This window comes from Pseudopipra pipra, chromosome W (genome assembly GCF_036250125.1).
Source record: "Pseudopipra pipra isolate bDixPip1 chromosome W, bDixPip1.hap1, whole genome shotgun sequence".
Lineage (NCBI taxonomy): Eukaryota > Metazoa > Chordata > Aves > Passeriformes > Pipridae > Pseudopipra > Pseudopipra pipra.
This window is the reverse complement of record NC_087580.1, coordinates 39,536,585-39,552,259: the sequence shown is the minus strand read 5'-3', so window position 1 is coordinate 39,552,259 and position 15,675 is coordinate 39,536,585. Positions and strand designations below refer to the sequence as shown.

General features: G+C 56.7%; 1 protein-coding gene and 2 long non-coding RNA genes across 3 annotated transcripts in view; 1 reads left to right on the top strand and 2 right to left on the bottom strand.

The window, feature by feature from the left end:
• Window positions 1-15,675, bottom strand: part of LOC135405704 (uncharacterized) — a 614,579-nt gene that overhangs the window by 440,895 nt on the left and 158,009 nt on the right. The window lies entirely within an intron of this gene.
• On the bottom strand, window positions 1,321-1,904 carry LOC135405720 (uncharacterized). Its single transcript, XR_010425978.1, has 3 exons — window positions 1,835-1,904; window positions 1,527-1,591; window positions 1,321-1,412 (listed from the first exon to the last, which is right to left on the bottom strand). It is a non-coding gene; the product is annotated as an uncharacterized LOC135405720 (long non-coding RNA).
• On the top strand, window positions 13,505-14,625 carry LOC135404694 (zinc finger protein with KRAB and SCAN domains 1-like). The gene is made up of 2 exons (XM_064639434.1): window positions 13,505-13,511; window positions 13,948-14,625. Exons 1-2 carry the CDS (start codon window positions 13,505-13,507, stop codon window positions 14,607-14,609), a joined length of 669 nt encoding a protein of 222 aa, XP_064495504.1. The 3' UTR covers window positions 14,610-14,625.

Genomic DNA, 15,675 nt, shown 5'->3' with positions numbered 1-15,675 from the left:
TGCTTTGTAGACACCGTTCTCCACAAGCATATCCAGCAGGGCAGCGCTGGTCTGGGCATTGAAGAGGTCCGAGTTTGCCGTGTCCCCAGTGGCCATGAAAGTGGCCTCTTCATGCCAAATGCACCTGATGAATCTGCAAACCAGCTACAGGAGAAAGGCAAGGAAGAGAGAGGGATGTCCCCTGGAGGGCTGCGACAGCGGTGCTGGGCTGAGCAGTGAGAGCAGGCCCAGCCCAGGCGGGGATGGCTGCAGGTACCTGTGCTGCCCTGCGGAAGCGGCCACGGGCACGGAGCTGCTCTTCTGTCCGCTCCTGGCCTGCATCTGGCAAAGAGCGAGCGCACTCAGAGCTGAGGGTGTGCGGGAGAGGCCGGAGAACACAGCCCAGGCCTGGGCTCCAGGAGCAGGCAGGGCCAGCCCCAGGATGCCCAGTGGATGGAGCACGGCTGCCAGGAGATCAGCCCCGGCCCCTCTGCCCCCCTCCCTTTCCCTGAGCATGTCCAGAGCAGATGGGACAGGATGAGGCAAAGGGGGCTGCAGCCACCAGCCCTGTGGCCCAGCTCCAGCACTCACCCTCCTGCGGGGGCTGCACCTGCTGCACCTCTTCAGGCTGCTGTGCTGGAGCAGCCCTAGGGCTTTCCTCCTTCTCCTCCTCCTTCACCCAGGCCAGCTTGGGCACCATGGGGGGTCTCTGCTGCATGTCTCCGTCTGGCGTTATGGCTACCTGCAGCAGAGATGCCATGGAAAAGCTTTGGCTCCCCAAGTCCTGCAGTCGTGCCTTGAAGGCAGCTGCAAGAGAGAAGCCTGGGAAATGCCTCGCCTCATCCAGTCCCACTGTCTGGCCTCGAGGGCACCTGCCCCAGGGACTGGAGACGCCTTGAGCAGCCCCAGGTCCCCAGGGCCCACAGTCTGGCCTGGAGGATGCACAGGGGAGAGGTGGAGAGCTGCCAGAGTGAGCAACTTGCCCAGCTTTCCCCGAGAAATGCTTCCCTTCCCAGCACACTGTGCCAGCCTCAAAGGCTGAGGGGGCCCAGCGCACCCAGCTTGGGGGGCCACAGGCTGCTTACTTCAGCAGAGACAGCTCTCTCCTCAAGAAACTCCAGGCTGGGGGTATCGGCCAGGCGCTGAACAGGCGCGGCGTCAGTGCTCGCCACGCCCTCCATCGCTGTGGCGTCGGCCTCCTCCGTGAGACCAGGCAGCACAGAGTCACAGTTTGACTCATCATCGATGGACGTGGTGTCCCAGTGGGTTGTGTGATCACTGGTTGCGGTGTCACACTTTGCTGGGGCAGCAGTCGACGCGGTGCTGACATCAGGATTTGTCAGCTGGGTCGGGATGGTGTCAGGCTGGGCCTGGACATCAGCTGGTGTGATCCTGGCCTTTCTACGCCGACTGCCCATGAATTTCATAAATGTCTGCAGGAGAAAGAAGGGCAGGGAAGGGAGGGATTTCCCCTGGAGGGCTGCGACAGCAGTGCTGGGCTGAGCAGTGAGAGCAGGCCCAGCCCAGGCGGGGATGGCTGCAGGTACCTGTGCTGCCCTGCGGAAGTGGCCACGGGCACGGAGCTGCTCTTCTGTCCGCTCCTGGCCTGCATCTGGCAAAGAGCGAGCGTGCTCAGAGCTGAGGGTGTGCGGGAGAGGCCGGAGAACACAGCCCAGGCCTGGGCTCCAGGAGCAGGCAGGGCCAGCCCCGGGATGCCCAGTGGATGGAGCACGGCTGCCAGGAGTTCAGCCCCTCTGCCCCCCTCCCTTTCCCTGGGCATGTCCAGAGGGGATGGGACAGGATGAGGTCAAGGGGACTGCAGCCACCAGCCCTGTGGCCCAGCTCCAGCACTCACCCTCCTGCGGGGGCTGCACCTGCTGCACCTCTTCAGGCTGCTGTGCTGGAGCAGCCCCAGGGCTTTCCTCCTCCTTCTTCCTCCGGAACAGCCTGAGCAGGCTGAAGCGTCTCCCTGCCATGCCACAGTCTGGTGTCCAGGGCACCTGCAAGAGAGAAAGAGAACCTCGGAGAAACTCCGGGCCCTAAGTCCTGCAGAATGGCCTTGAGGCCACCTGCCGCAGGGATTGGAGACACCTCGGAGAAGCTCCGGGTCTCCAAGTCCTGCAAAAGGGTCTTAAGATCACCTGCCGCAGGGCTTAGAGACACCTCGGAGAAACTCCGGGTCTCCAAGTCCTGCAAAAGGGTCTCAAGGGCACCTGCCACAGGAATTAGAGACACCTCGGAGAAACTCCGGGTCTCCAAATCCTGTGGAAATGCCTCGAGGTCACCTGAAAGCGAGAAAATCCTCCAAAACGCTCCGGGTCAGCAAGGCACGAGTTGGCTGCGCGGGGGCTCCGCACAGCACTGCTCTGTCCCGTCCTGTCCCGTCGCCTGCTCCGAGGAGCACTGTTGACACTGTGGCCGTGTCACCAGCAGCACCTCTGTCACCGCGGGTCATAAAGGGCCCTTGGACACCCTGCCCCCTTCCATCCCACCGGCCGTGCCCAGCGTGTCACAAAGGGCCCTGGGACACAGTGCCACGTGGCCTGGGGCCTCCCCCAGCCCCGCCAACCTGCCCCACCTTGGAGGGAATCCGCTCTCTGAAGTATCTAATCTGGCTGGACCTGAACTGTAGGAACGGCTCAAGAAATGAGCAAACACTCCCCTCCTGTGCCTGCTCACGGCAGCACAAGGAGCCCCCTCGGCCGCCGACTCAGTCGCAGCGGGAAGGGCACGGGGCCTTCCACACAAGCTGGCACGGCCTCCTTGGGAGAAGTGCTGGCTGGTGGCCATCCTAAACAGGGGGGGTGACACCGAGAAGGAAGGTGTGGGCAAGGGCACCAATGCTTTTGGGAGCCCTTTGGCCAGGGCTGCACCCAAATCAGCAGTTGTGGCAAGTCCTGGCCAGAGGAGACCTGCCACTGCCCGGAGTCCTGGCAAGGCTGCTGCTCGTCTCCTGCCCCAAAGAGCTGTGCCCCTGTGTATTAGTTCATTTGAATACATGCCCGGAATAAAATAAGTGCAACAGACATTCAAACAGTACAAAAAATCTTTTATTGCAGTGAGAATAAAAACTAGCAAAGAGAATCAAAAGCTAAAAAAGAATACAAAAAAACTGCTTTATCAGTTGGCATTCATACAATACTATGAACGGCTTTTATTATAGTATTAACTAGTAATAAGGGAATTAAAGGAACATTTAAAGGATATTAAAACAATACTACGAGTGGCTTTTAATACAGTATTAACTAGTAAAAAGGGAATTACAAGGATATTAAAAAGGGATATAAAACATTGCTTTCTCGGTTGCTTCCTGTCAATAAACTGTGCTTACCCACACAGACAGGCCAGGGCTGCCAGGATCTGCAGCAGCTGGTCGGTGCCCGTGCTTAGCGGGCGTCCCGGTAGAACAACACAGTCTCCATGGCAGGATGAGGATCGCTCACCCCAGCAGTCCTGACACCCCATTTTATCAGCTCTACATTACACCACGTAGGGCCAGTACGCAGTATAAGGTGATGCCTGAGTGGCAGCCAAACCCCGCCTGTTCATCACCTGATGGCAACAGTCTGTGCCTGCCCTGCTGGAGGGCAAGGGGCCAGCGACCCCTGCCCACAGAATCTTCCTCCCATCATCATCTTTTCACCCCTATGTATGACCTCTACCACTGTGTTTCAAGGGTAGATGTATCTATCTTGCAATATGTAGCACAACCAAGGAAGAACTCAGCTCTGATAATAGGGGATATCAAGCTGACTTGCTAAAAAGCACAATGGACCTTACAATTCGCTTGTGCCATGAAGTTACATTGTACCATACTCTAGCTGGTTTCACATCCTAATATGATTTCTTTCTCACGCCTCTATGCTCCATTGATCATCTAATTCAAAAGTACCCCCCTTACAGACATGAAACAGTTTAAAGTCCTGTAGATGTAGAGATGAAAAAGTCATATCTAAAATGTAGTGCTAGCTTGTTCCTAAGCATTTCCAAAATTCCTTCCCGTCAGGTGCCAGGATGGGTGGGCAGGAGGTGACTTGCTGTATTCAGACCATTCTTGTACGTGTGACTGCTGCTCTTTCACCCCTTTCCTCCTAATTCTGGGTTGGTTTATAGAGCTGTTTTTGAAAGAAACACTTTTTTCAATCTCACACGTGAATATTTTCAAAGAAATACAAGACACGAAAATCTAGTAAAACCAATATTTAACAAAATGGTGAAATCACACTCCTTTATGTAGTCTGAGCACTCTGCTACTGACAGTTTGTGTAGTTCTCCATATACTGGAAATGTAACTAAGGATCAAGAAATTTTCTGTGTATTCTTTATTTCAAATTTTTTTTCTGTCGTCAAATTGGCTGCAGGATTTGGTCCTGTCTTTGTGGAGGATGAATGCCACTGTCTTTTTATGTTTGATATTTTATTGCTTAGGGGGACTGCCAGTGGGAGGGGGTGGTGGGAAGGAGCCTCCACTCAGGGGCTGGAGCTTCAGCTTCTAAAGAAGGCTGTACTTAATCAAAGAGCTGCAACTCAGGATTCCTCCAGTGTTCCAGAACTTTTCATTTAGCCAGCTGAGAGTGCCCAGGGCACAGCCAGGTTAATGTTTAACTCTTCCAACACTGGGCTCATCCCAAGGATATCCTGTCATCCTGAGAAGAAGGAAGGGAGATGCTGTGCCTATTCCCTAGGGCTGGGCAGGAAGCAAAACCTTAAAAGCCGTGGCCCTTCTGAAGGAGTTGATCTTGTGTTATTCCTCAGTAGTCAGCACTGAAAATTCTGTATCCGAGACACTTAATGAAAAGGAGAGTTGCCAGGAGGCTTGTTTGGGGGACAGTGTTTTATTGGTTTGTTTTTGGGGGTCTTTTAGTGCCAAATGAAGGTTGGATCATGAAAATCAGTCTTGTTACAGACAAAAACTGTAAAGGCATTTAAACGCTTTCAGTCACTGTGACCATTTCCTTCTTTCACTTTCTCACCCCTTGCAAATCAGAGACAGTTCCTAGAGGACAAGAGAATAAAATAAACAAAACAAGAAATTATTTTTCTACTCTTGAGGCCTGTGTCAGCTCTGTTTTGAATGCATTTGAACCCTACTGCTTCCATGCTCTTTTACAAGTAGCACCAGATAAATACCTGTGAACTACTGAGATGAGAGTGATCATTCTTACTTCACAAAATGTTTCTTTTGTTTTTCCCTATCCTGTGTCCCTTTTGTGTTCCCTGCTATGAAGTGACTATATTTTTGTTCTAAGCTAATTCACTGCTGCTGTTTTGGGTACAACTAATGTCAAGCAGAAAACCTGTAACATGCCAGAAACAGGCTACAGTGTGTTGAAGACACAACTTATGTTTGATGGTGTGTAAATACAGAGAGTTAGTTGGGTTTATCTGAGAGCCTGGCAGAAGGAGAGAGGAGCAGGACAAACTGTTTTCAGTAACTGTGCTGTTCAGACACCTGATAAGATGGAGAGTGCTTTGGAACTACTGATATGCTTTGAATAAGAAAAGAATAATCAGGTCCATTGGCACTGGCTTATCAGGAAGGAAGTAAAATGCCAGCACTTTTACATGAGCAAAAGGAAATGTTTTAGACACTTTGGGCCATTTTTCCTCTGAAATTAAATAGCAGGATGCTTTTGAGTGTGCTGTAAGGAGTGGAAGGATTTATTACCTTGACAGAATGACAGGTGAATGTGTTCAGAGAGGAGTCCTCAGCAAGCAGAACAGCTCTTTGGATAAGTGGCCACATCTATTCATGCTTTTTTTGGTAGAGATTCAGTATTTATTTATTTATCTACTCTCCCCTACAGATGATGATAGTCCAGCTTTGGAATCAGCAATACACCTCAGCCACTAATACAAGGCAATATGTGAGCTGCTGCCGCTTCCAAAATGCAGTATCCTGGCATTTCAGTCAACTTTATAATCTGGCCAAAACCCACTTGACGGTATTAAAATCTGGCTTCTGAAGCACTTTTATATCTGAAAGCTTTTGATGTCTTTTTATATCTGTTTAGCATATATTAAATTTCTTGGGAGCAGTGGCCAGGATGTACACTTGATGGATGACTGGGGTAGGGACTCTCTTCCAACCCCCTGCTTTTTTTTTTTCCTCCCCTTTAAATTTAAAACGAAGTGTGATAATTGTGCATTAGGTAATGCTGGAACATGAATCCTGCAGATGCAGCTGTTTGACAACATTAACGTGGGGGGTTTGTACCATTGTTAGGTAAGTTAGCAGAGATTTTCCAAGCTGAGAAGGACAGCCTGCTGCCAAACTCTGGCATCTCTATTAAGAAACCTTTTGCTTCAAGGATGCCCTGAGGAAAATGATGACTGGATGCTTTTCTGAAGGCACAAAGGGCCTGTTTTCTCTTCCATAGCATTCAGAATGGGACTCCTTGTTCCAGCCTGCCTGCTCAGGGTTTTGTGGTGCTGGGTTAGGGGTTTCATGTGGTTTTTCTCCTGGGATAAAGTTGTGTACAGTGAATATTGATTATTCATCCCATTTCTGGGTCACTGTCTACATCTTGAATTTGACCCAGAGCCTGTGTAAATGAGGAATGCATTGAAACAAAGTCAAGGATCCTTCAGTGACTTGTTTTTGTGAGTTCAATCTTCTGAGACCTCTGATGAGTCTGGCAGGGCAGTGCCTGTGTGCAGAGGGGCAGGGAAAGAGAGTCCCAGCACAGCAGCAGTGCCAGGGAGCAGCAGCATTTGGCCTGTTGAGAGCTGCTCTTTTTCTCCTGCCACCCTCCCCTTCTGGGCCTCGGCTGAGGCCTCAGTGCTCTGGGCCTTGGTCCCTGGGCTGGGCTGGGTCAGTCCTGTGGCCATGGCACTGCTGCCATGAGCTGGGCTCCACTGCACTCTTTCCACCACACAAGGGGCTCCATTTGCTCCGGGCACAGCCTGAAGCCTCAGCTCTTCTTCTCCAGGGCTCTCAAGAAGAAGGCCAAGGAGCAGACTCTCCAGAGGGTCCTTGCCTTGCTGGTTTCTCCCTGGAGTCCGTGTGCTGCCCTCAGGGTCCCTCTGTGGGGGTTGAGGGGCTGAGGCTGCTGCAGCTGGTGCTGGTGGTGGCCAGTGCCCCTGGAGATGGCAAATGGGGCCTGAGGAGCCCGGGGCCGATTCTCTGCTGCTGTGCTGGGGAGCGGGGCTGGCCCTGGGGCTGCAGGAGCTGCCTGAGCTGAGGATGTGCTGAGCATTGCAGACCCAGAGGGCCTGTCCCTGAGCTCCATGGCCTCCATGTCCTGCTGCAGGGCCAGACCTGAGTGTGCTGCTCTGCTGGGCTGGGGCAGGGGCAGGGAGATGGGGGGACCAGGGAGGGGCTGGACTGGGCAGTGCCAGGGAGGGGAAAACCCCAGTGTTGAGCTGAAGTGTGTGAGTGGGCAGGGTGGGGGCTCTGCCCCACCTAGGGCACCTCTGGAGTCAGCGTTTCCTTTGGCAGCACAACTTATCTCAGACAAGATAGTTTTCCAATGTTGGCTTTCCCCCCTCTTTCCCAAGGTTTTCTTTTTTGTTTTTTGTTCCCCTGAGGGGCAAAGGGGGAATAGAAGCACATGCTGATCTCTGTTTTTATCTGTATACAAAAGGGAGCTGGGGTGGGGAGGGAGGGGGGAAACAAAGCGATTTCTCCCTCTATTCTCTCTCTTTTATCCCATTCCCGCCTCCCTCGCCACACCCCGGGCGACTGTTTCACCGCCGCCCCTCCTCGCCCGTCCCGCGGGGCAGCTCTTTTAGCTCCGGGGCGGCGGAGACTCCCCCGGCGCGGCCCTTTGGTTTTCCTTGGTTTATTCTCCGGAGCTGATTCCGTTCCGAGCTCGCCCCCCCTCTCTGGCGACCCCCGCCAGGGCCCGTCCCGGGGCGGCTCCTTCAGTGCCACGGGCGGCGGGGACCCCTCGGGGCGGCTCCCCCAGGGCCCCGCCCGCCGCCGCCGCTCCCCGGGGCCCTCCCCGCTTCCTGCCGGGATCGGACACCGCCGGCGGCCCCGGCCCTGCCGGGCTCCATCAGCCTGAGCAATTGCTGCCAAGGAGGGGCCGGGGGCTTCCTCTTGGCCTTCGTCTCCCTGGCGCTGGGGCTCGGCTTCTACCTGCGCCAGAAGGTGAGGGGGGTCCCAGGGGGTCGTGTGTCCCCCCAGAGCGTCTGTGCCCCCCCGGGGACCCCCCACCCCGGTGTCACCCCCTTTTCTCTCCCCACAGAGCTCCTGAGCCGGCGGCGGCCGCAGCCCCTCCCCGGGGCCTCGGGCCCAGCCTGGACCCCCCTGTCCCTGTGAGGATTTTGGGGGGGTCGTGTGTCCCCCCCTCCCCTGCTGCCACTCCTGATCCCAGGAAAGCTTCCCAGTTCTCCCCAGTCCCGGTTATTGGGGGGCAGTGGGGAAGGGGCTTGGGGGAATCCCAAGGGGTGGAGCCGAGTTTGGGGGGGACAGAACAGGCCCCGGGATGGATCGGGAATGGGGACCCCCCTGTGTTCCCCCCTGTCAGCCCGCTCTGGGGGGGCTCTGGGAGGGCGCCTGCCCCTCAATAAGGCACCCAGCACACTTTGAAAGGTGCTGGGAACCCCCTAAACCTCCACACAGGCTCTGGAGGACTGCCTAAACATACTCAGAGCCCACCCAGGACCCCACCCAACCCCTTCCCTGGGGGGACTTCTCTGGGCACTGGTGGTGCTGGGAGCCCCCCCCCGCTGTGGGCGAGGAGCTCTCGGGTGAGTGGGGGGTGGGAAGGGGGCGGTCAGTGGGAAAAGGGGGGTCAGAGGGGACAGAAGGGGTGGTGGGACCCCAAACTGAGTGGGAGGGGAGTGGGACCCCCCAAAAGTGGAGGGAGGAGGGGCACTGACGATGCCCTCTGGAGCCCTGTCAGAGCCCTGACACTTCTGGGGTGAGTCCAGGAACAGCCTTCACTGGCCCAGGGACATTCATCTCCCCAGCCTCACGCACATCCCCTGCAAATGGCCCTGTCTCCTCCATCACCCTCCTCTGCCTTCCTGGCCTGGCCCTTTCATTCCACACCAGCAATGCAGCCTGGGCACCATCTCACCTGGGCACTCAGAGGGCTTCTGTGAGCAGCAGTGGCAGATTTCTCTGGAAGGTGCATTTGTCCCCTGTCCCATGGCACAGGGCACAGCTCAGAGTGTGAAAACACTCCCAGGCGCACAGATCCTGGAGAGCTTTTTCAAGACAAAAATAGGGAGAGGAAGAACAAAAGATGCAAAATTAGAGAGATGAAAGGTGCCCCAAAAATCAGCAGCTTCCTCTGAGCCATGTTTCCATAATGGAATCAATGGTGGGATATTTACTTTGATAAGTAGCTGCACAAAACTATTGATGTAGACGATGAAAGAATCAGCTTAATAGAATATATAGAAGGTGTTGTCAATGGAAACAAATGGAGAAAAAGTGTTGAGATTAAAAAAAAAAAAAAAATCAAAGGTCTGTCAATGCTGGCCAAGAAGCCTTCAGCAATTATCAAGAGTCCTGTTCTGCAGAGGTTTCAAGTGTCTCCTAAATTCCACACTCGTGGCTTCAGGCCATGACTTGCCAGAGCAGTCCCAGAGCTGGCCACTGCCCAGAGATGCCCTGGGGCAGCTCCAGTGCCCAAGTGGGACAAGTGGCCCAGGGTGTGTGGGAGCCCTTTGGAGCAGGAGCTGGTGGGCAGGAAGGGCCCATCTGGGGAGGGTCAGGGAATCCCCCCCTGCAGCCCTGCTGCCCAGGCTGAGGAGGGTCCTCTCCAGCCCACAGCCCATCGTGTGCCCTTGGGGGCTGCGCTGCCGGGGCTGTTCCCGGGCACTGACTGGGGAATCTCCCGGGGTGCCCCGCGCCAGGCGGGGGCGGGGCGGAGGGCGGGCAGGGGGCGTGGCCGCGCGCTGATTGGCTGCGGCGGGGGTGTCTCCACCCGCAGCGCGCGAAGGGCGCCATCTTTGGCGCGTGGGGGATTCGGGGGCGGCGGCCCCGGGAAAAGCTGCGCTTGGGTGTGTGAGCTGGGGGGGTCTGCGGGGGGAGCGGGTCTGGGGATCCCCTCGGGGGCTGCGGGGAGCGCGGCTGGGGGTGGAAAGGCTGGAGGGCTCGGGAGGGCTTAGCGGGGGGGGTTCGGGGGTTCCCGAGAAAGTTTTGAGGGGTCCCTGAGGGGGTTCGGTGTCCTGAGGGGAGTCGTGGGGGGGGGGGGGCGGGGGGAGGGAGGTTGAAGGTTCCTGAAGGGGTTTGGGAGTCCCTGAGGGAGTTTTGGTTTCTGAGGAGATGAAGGGCTCACAGGTGGGCTTGGGGGATCTCTGAGGGGGTTTGGGGGCTCTGGGTGGGTTTTGCAGGGACGTTTGCATCAGTTTTTGTGGTCCCTAAATGGTTCCAGACGGCTTTGAATCTCCCTTAGAGGGACTGGGGGGACCCCTGAATGGGCTTGGGGGGTCCCAGGTGTGTTTTGTGGGTCACTGAGAGGTTTAGGGAGCACAGTGGGCTGTACTGGGGGCACTGGGCTGTACTGGGAGGGCACTGGGGGGGGCTCAGGTGTCCCACGACAATGGGGCCCAGCTCCAGGAGAGATGTGGGGAGCAGTGAGGAGGTACTGGTCTGTACTGGTCTGTAGTGGTCTGTACTGGTCTGTCCTGGTTTGTACCCCCAATCCCCAAAGCCCCTCCCCAGCTCCCCCAGGACCCTCCCACACCCCAAAGCCCCCCAGGCCCCCTTCAGGCCCCTGAGTTGGTCCTGCTGCCCCTTGAGCATCTGCAGCTGCTGCAGAACCAGGCATTTCATCAGCAAATGTGCAGCTGACACCAAGCTGGGGGTGTGTTGATGTGCTGGAAGGCAGGAGGGCTTTGCAGAGGGACCTGTCTGAGGAAGAGTGTGTCAGCAGGAGCAGGGAAGTTGTTGTTGGGCTGGAGTGAGCGCTGGTGAGGCCACCCCTGGAGTGCTGTGTCCAGCTCTGGGCCCCTGAGTTGAGGAAGGCCCTGGAGGGGCTGGAGCAGGTGCAGAGAAGAGCAGGGAGGCTGGGGAAGGGAGTGGAGCACAAGTGGTGTGAGGAGAGGCTGAGGGAGCTGGGGTTGCTGAGGCTGGAGAAAAGGAGGCTCAGGGGAGACCTCCTGACTGTCTGCAAGTCCCTGCCAGGAGGTTGGAGCCAGGTGGGGGTGGGGCTGTTGTGCCAGGAAGCAGCAGTAGGACAAGAGGGCTGGGTCTTGAGCTGTGCCAGGGGAGGTTTAGGTTGGATATTGGGAAGCAATTTTTTGCAGAGAGAGTAATCAGGCCTTGGAATGGTCTGGGCAGGGAGGGGGTGGAGTCAGCGTCCCTGGAGGTGTTGAAGGTGAGAGTGGATGTGGCCTCAGTGCCATGGTCTGGGAAGCAGGGCGGGGTTGGATCCAGGGTTGGACTTGATGATCTCAGAGGTCTTTTCCAATGTGGCTGATTCTGTGATTCTCTGATTGCCATTCCTATGGCAGCACATGCTTGAGGCTCTATCCCCAGGGTGATAGAGATGTCTGTCCATATCTATCTCCAAGGTTAGTCTGTAAATGTGTGATGTTAGAAAAGCAGGCTGAGTTGTGGGCTGGTTGTAGAAGGAGAAAGAAGCCCAGAGGCCAGTGCAAGCAGGCAGCCCTCAGCTTGCACGTGATGTCCCCTCCCTGCAGGTTCCTGTCCTTGAGCCCAGGCCCTGAGGTGAGGCTGAGAAGTGGCGCGGAGGTGAGCCCAGAGCTGTCCCTGAGGTGAGGCTGAGAATAAGTGCAAGGCAGAGGTGCTGCTGAGGAAGGAGAGCCCTGTGGTGGGGAAGAAGACAAAGCTGTGAGTGCCCATCCCCGAGCAGGTGCTGCCTCCATCCCCTGTGTGCCAGGTGAGCTGGGGCTTTGCTGCAGAGCTGCGGGCGCTGATTTGAGCGTCTCCAAATGCTGAGATGGTGGGCACGCAGGAACACAAACTGTGCCTGGCCACGGAGCCTGCAAGGAGGAGCAGAGAGAGCCCTGGCAGTGTGGGGGGCCAGGTTGTCCCTGTGCCTTCCCCTGCAGGCCCTGTCTGTCCCTGCTGGGCCCCTGTCCATCCCCATCAGGTCCCTGCCCGTCCCCCCGGGCTGAGCTCCCCCCAGGAAGTGCCGTGGAGCTGAAGCTGCTGCCATCCCCCCCCTGCAGCCGCTGCCCCAGGCAAGGGAGCAGCAAAGGCAGGGCCAGGAGCAGAGGCAGCAGCAGGGGAGCCCTGGGGGGGCCGGGAAGGTCTTGTGTGGGTCAGGAAAGAGGCGCTGGGCTCGAGGCCGGGGCTGTGCTGAGCAGGCCCAGCCCTCACATCCCCCCAGCCAACGCCGGCTGCCCGGGGGGCTTGGGAGGGACCCCCAGCCCGTGTGCCCCACACTGAGCTGGCAGAGAGAGAGCCAAGGGACAGGGCCACGGGCAGGGCCACGGGTGAGGGACAGGCAGGGCCATTGCAGGGCCACGGTGAGGGCACAGCCTGTGGCAGCAGAGCTGCCCAGGGCCGGGGGCAGCCAGGGGTGTTTGTACCAGCCAGTGCTGGGGCTGAGCAGAGCACGAGGCCTCTTGCAGACCCCTGGAGCAGCCTCCCACTTGCCAGCCCTGCCCTGGTGGGGTGACACTGTCCCTTCCTGCAGGACACTCCCCCCAAAATCTCTGGCGGGGCCTTTTTTGTCTATTCCTGGTTGCTGATTGCTTCTGGGGACCTGAGGGCCCCTCTGCAATCCCATCCATGGGGCACAGTCTCCTCTCCAGGGCTTTACTCACTGCAGACTTTGCAGGGAAATCTGTGCTGGCAGCTACATCCTGAGCCCCAGGGCAGTTTGTATCCCTGAGTGCTGATCCATCCAAGGGATCCAACAGGTCCTCTGCCATTCCATCCGTGCACCAGGAGTCACCCTGCTGCCCTTAGGTCCCTGCAGAGGAACAAGTGCCATCTCTCATTTTGGGAGAAGCCAGATGCTGCCCCTGGGCCATCAGAAGTGGTGCTGAAGCCTCTTTCAGCCCAGCCCCAGGTGCAGTTTTCTCATCCCCTCACCGAGTGCCCGCTCCCCCAGCCGGCACTGACCAACCAGGGCGTTTGGCACACTTGGTTTGGTGGTTTGAAGAAACAGCCCTGGGCTGGCAGGGGGCCAGAGAACCTCGAGGAACAGCCCTGGCAAGGTGCCTGCACTGGCAGAAGGCCAGAGGATCACTACTCCACAGAACCGGCTGGAGCTCTGGGTGAACCTGAGCTGAAGGGCCTGTGACCTGTGGATGAGTCCAGGATGGAGCAGAGACCCCCCTGCAGCCCAGGAGGTGCCCACGCTGGAGTAGGGAATGCCCAAAGGAGGCTGAGAGCCCGTGGGAAGCCCCTGCAGAGCCGAGGGAGCAAAGCCCTGGTTTCCCAGGCTGCCCCCACACCCCAGTTTGTTTTTGAGAGAGTTTTTTTGGTCTAATCTTTATATTTTGGAGTATTTTTTTAGCTGAATCTCAACTTTTTGCAGTTTGGGTAGGTGAGGGTCTTCTTATTTCTGAGGAGTTTTTGTCTGAATTGCGATGGTTTGGGTTTTTCTGGGCTGAATCTTGGTGTTTTGGAGGTTTTTATGGTCACAGGATGCCCGGTGAGTTCTAGAGATGGACTTTGGAAGGAGGAACCCCCAAGCCAACACACTCAGCCCTTCTTTCCTCCCTCATCAGGATTTGTCCTTCCCAAAGCTTGGGCGGATGGAGGAGGAGGCTGCGAGGAAGAGGAAGATGCCTTGGGCCCCCCAGGCAGGTGAGGAGGAAGTCAGTGTCCCTTTGGGCGGGTGTTGTGCTGGCTCTGTCAGCCGAGCATGGCCCCGGCTGCAGGACAACCCCGCTGGCGCCGCCGTCCTGCCGGGGCCGGAGTTGGGGGGATGTCCTTGGCCTTCCCTGTGGGCCGGAGGCAAATCCCCTGCCTGTCCTTCTTGCTTCCTGCCCCAGGCCCCGAGCTGAGGACGGAGAGCCCGGAGGACAAATCCCCCCGTGAGACCCTGGTGGGAGAGGCCGTTTTGAAGGGCTCCCCGGCGCAGGAAGGCAGCGGGGAGGAAAAGGGCCGGAGATCCCCGCGCAGGAGGGGCTCCAAAGCCATCCCAGGGTGCTCTGAGAAAGAAGGACCCAGCCTGTGCCGGGAAGGCAGCTGGAGCTTGAGGGGGAGTTCTGAGCTGGTGGTCCCTGATCAGCCTCCCAGCAGGGAGAAGCCCTTCAGGTGCTTGGAATGTGAGAAGAGCTTCAGCTGGAGCTCCCACCTGATCCGACACCAGCACATCCACACTGGGGAACGGCCCTACACGTGTGGGGAATGTGGGAAGAGCTTCAGGTGTAGTTCCCACCTCCTCACCCACCAGCACATCCACACTGGGGAACGGCCCTACACGTGTTGGGAATGTGGGAAGAACTTCAGCCAGAGCTCCACCCTTCGCACCCACAAGCGCATCCACACTGGGGAATGGCCCTACAAGTGCTTGGAATGTGGGAAGAGGTTTCAGACCAGCTCACATCTCCTCATGCACCAGCGGACACACACGGATGAGAGGCCCTTCCGCTGCACCGACTGCGGGAAGGGCTTCAACCGGAACTCCACCCTCGTTACCCACCGGCGCATCCACACTGGGGAGAGGCCCTACAAGTGTGGGGAGTGTGGGAAGAGCTTCACCCAGAGCTCTACCTTGACCAGACACCAACGGACCCACCAGTAAGAGAAGCCCTACCAGTGCTCCGGCTGTGGGAAGAGCTTCAACCACTGCTTCACTGCTTCCACCCCGAATGAACCCCCTGATGTTGAGGCAACCCCTGGAGTCCAGTGACTGTCAGTCCATCTCTTTCAACCACAAAGGGCCAGTCCCCTTTTCCAGGGGCAGGTTCTTCCAACAGAACCCTTCTTGGGGTGTGTGTGGAGATTCCTGCCTTGGCTGGGGACCCCCCCAAGGTCACTGCTGGAGGCTGAGAGCAGAGATCTCCCCACGAGTGTTGGTCTGGGGGAGTTCCATCTATCTCTAATTAAGAATTATTGCTTTTGTGGCAGCTTGAGTAGAATTGCTTCAACAATTACTTTAGTGTAGAGCCCTGTCCTATCTTATCCTGTACTCCTGGTAGTTTTAGTGTGTATTTTGTGCAGTAAATAATTGTGATGAAGATCTTTTGTCTGATCATTTGTAACCCTTAATAATTCATTTGTATCAATAGATCTGACTTACCATCATTAAAACCTGGGAAACAAAAGTGGTTCAGTCACACCTCTGTAATTCCCTTAAACTTAAAAGTGTTGGCATGATCGAAGGCTGAGATTGGATCCAGCAGCCCCCAGCACCCCACAGTCAGTTGGGAGCTCAGGGGGACCACCCCCCTTTTGCCAACCCCCCTGTGCCCAAAGACCCCCATGGGACCATCAGACTGGTCAAACCACCCCCCCTTTTCCACCCTTCTCCCTATTTCTTCCACTTTTTCATTGTCCCCTCAATCCCCATTTATCCCCCCCAAACGGTTTAGGGGTCCGATCCCCCACATTTTGCCCCTTCTCCTGTGGATGCTGAAGGAGAAAATGAGGCTGCACACACAGAGTTCCATTTCAGGACTTGTCCGCCCATCTTTCTGGCATCCCCCTTTCATTGGGGTTCCTTTGGAAACAGCACCTGGGCTTTGTCTTTTAGTCCACTGGAATTCCCAGCATGGCCCCAAAGCAGTGCCCTGATCCCACACATTCCCCTCCCCTCATGTGCTGGCTGTGTTCAGCCACCAGAGAAAAACACAGAGAAAAAACCATGC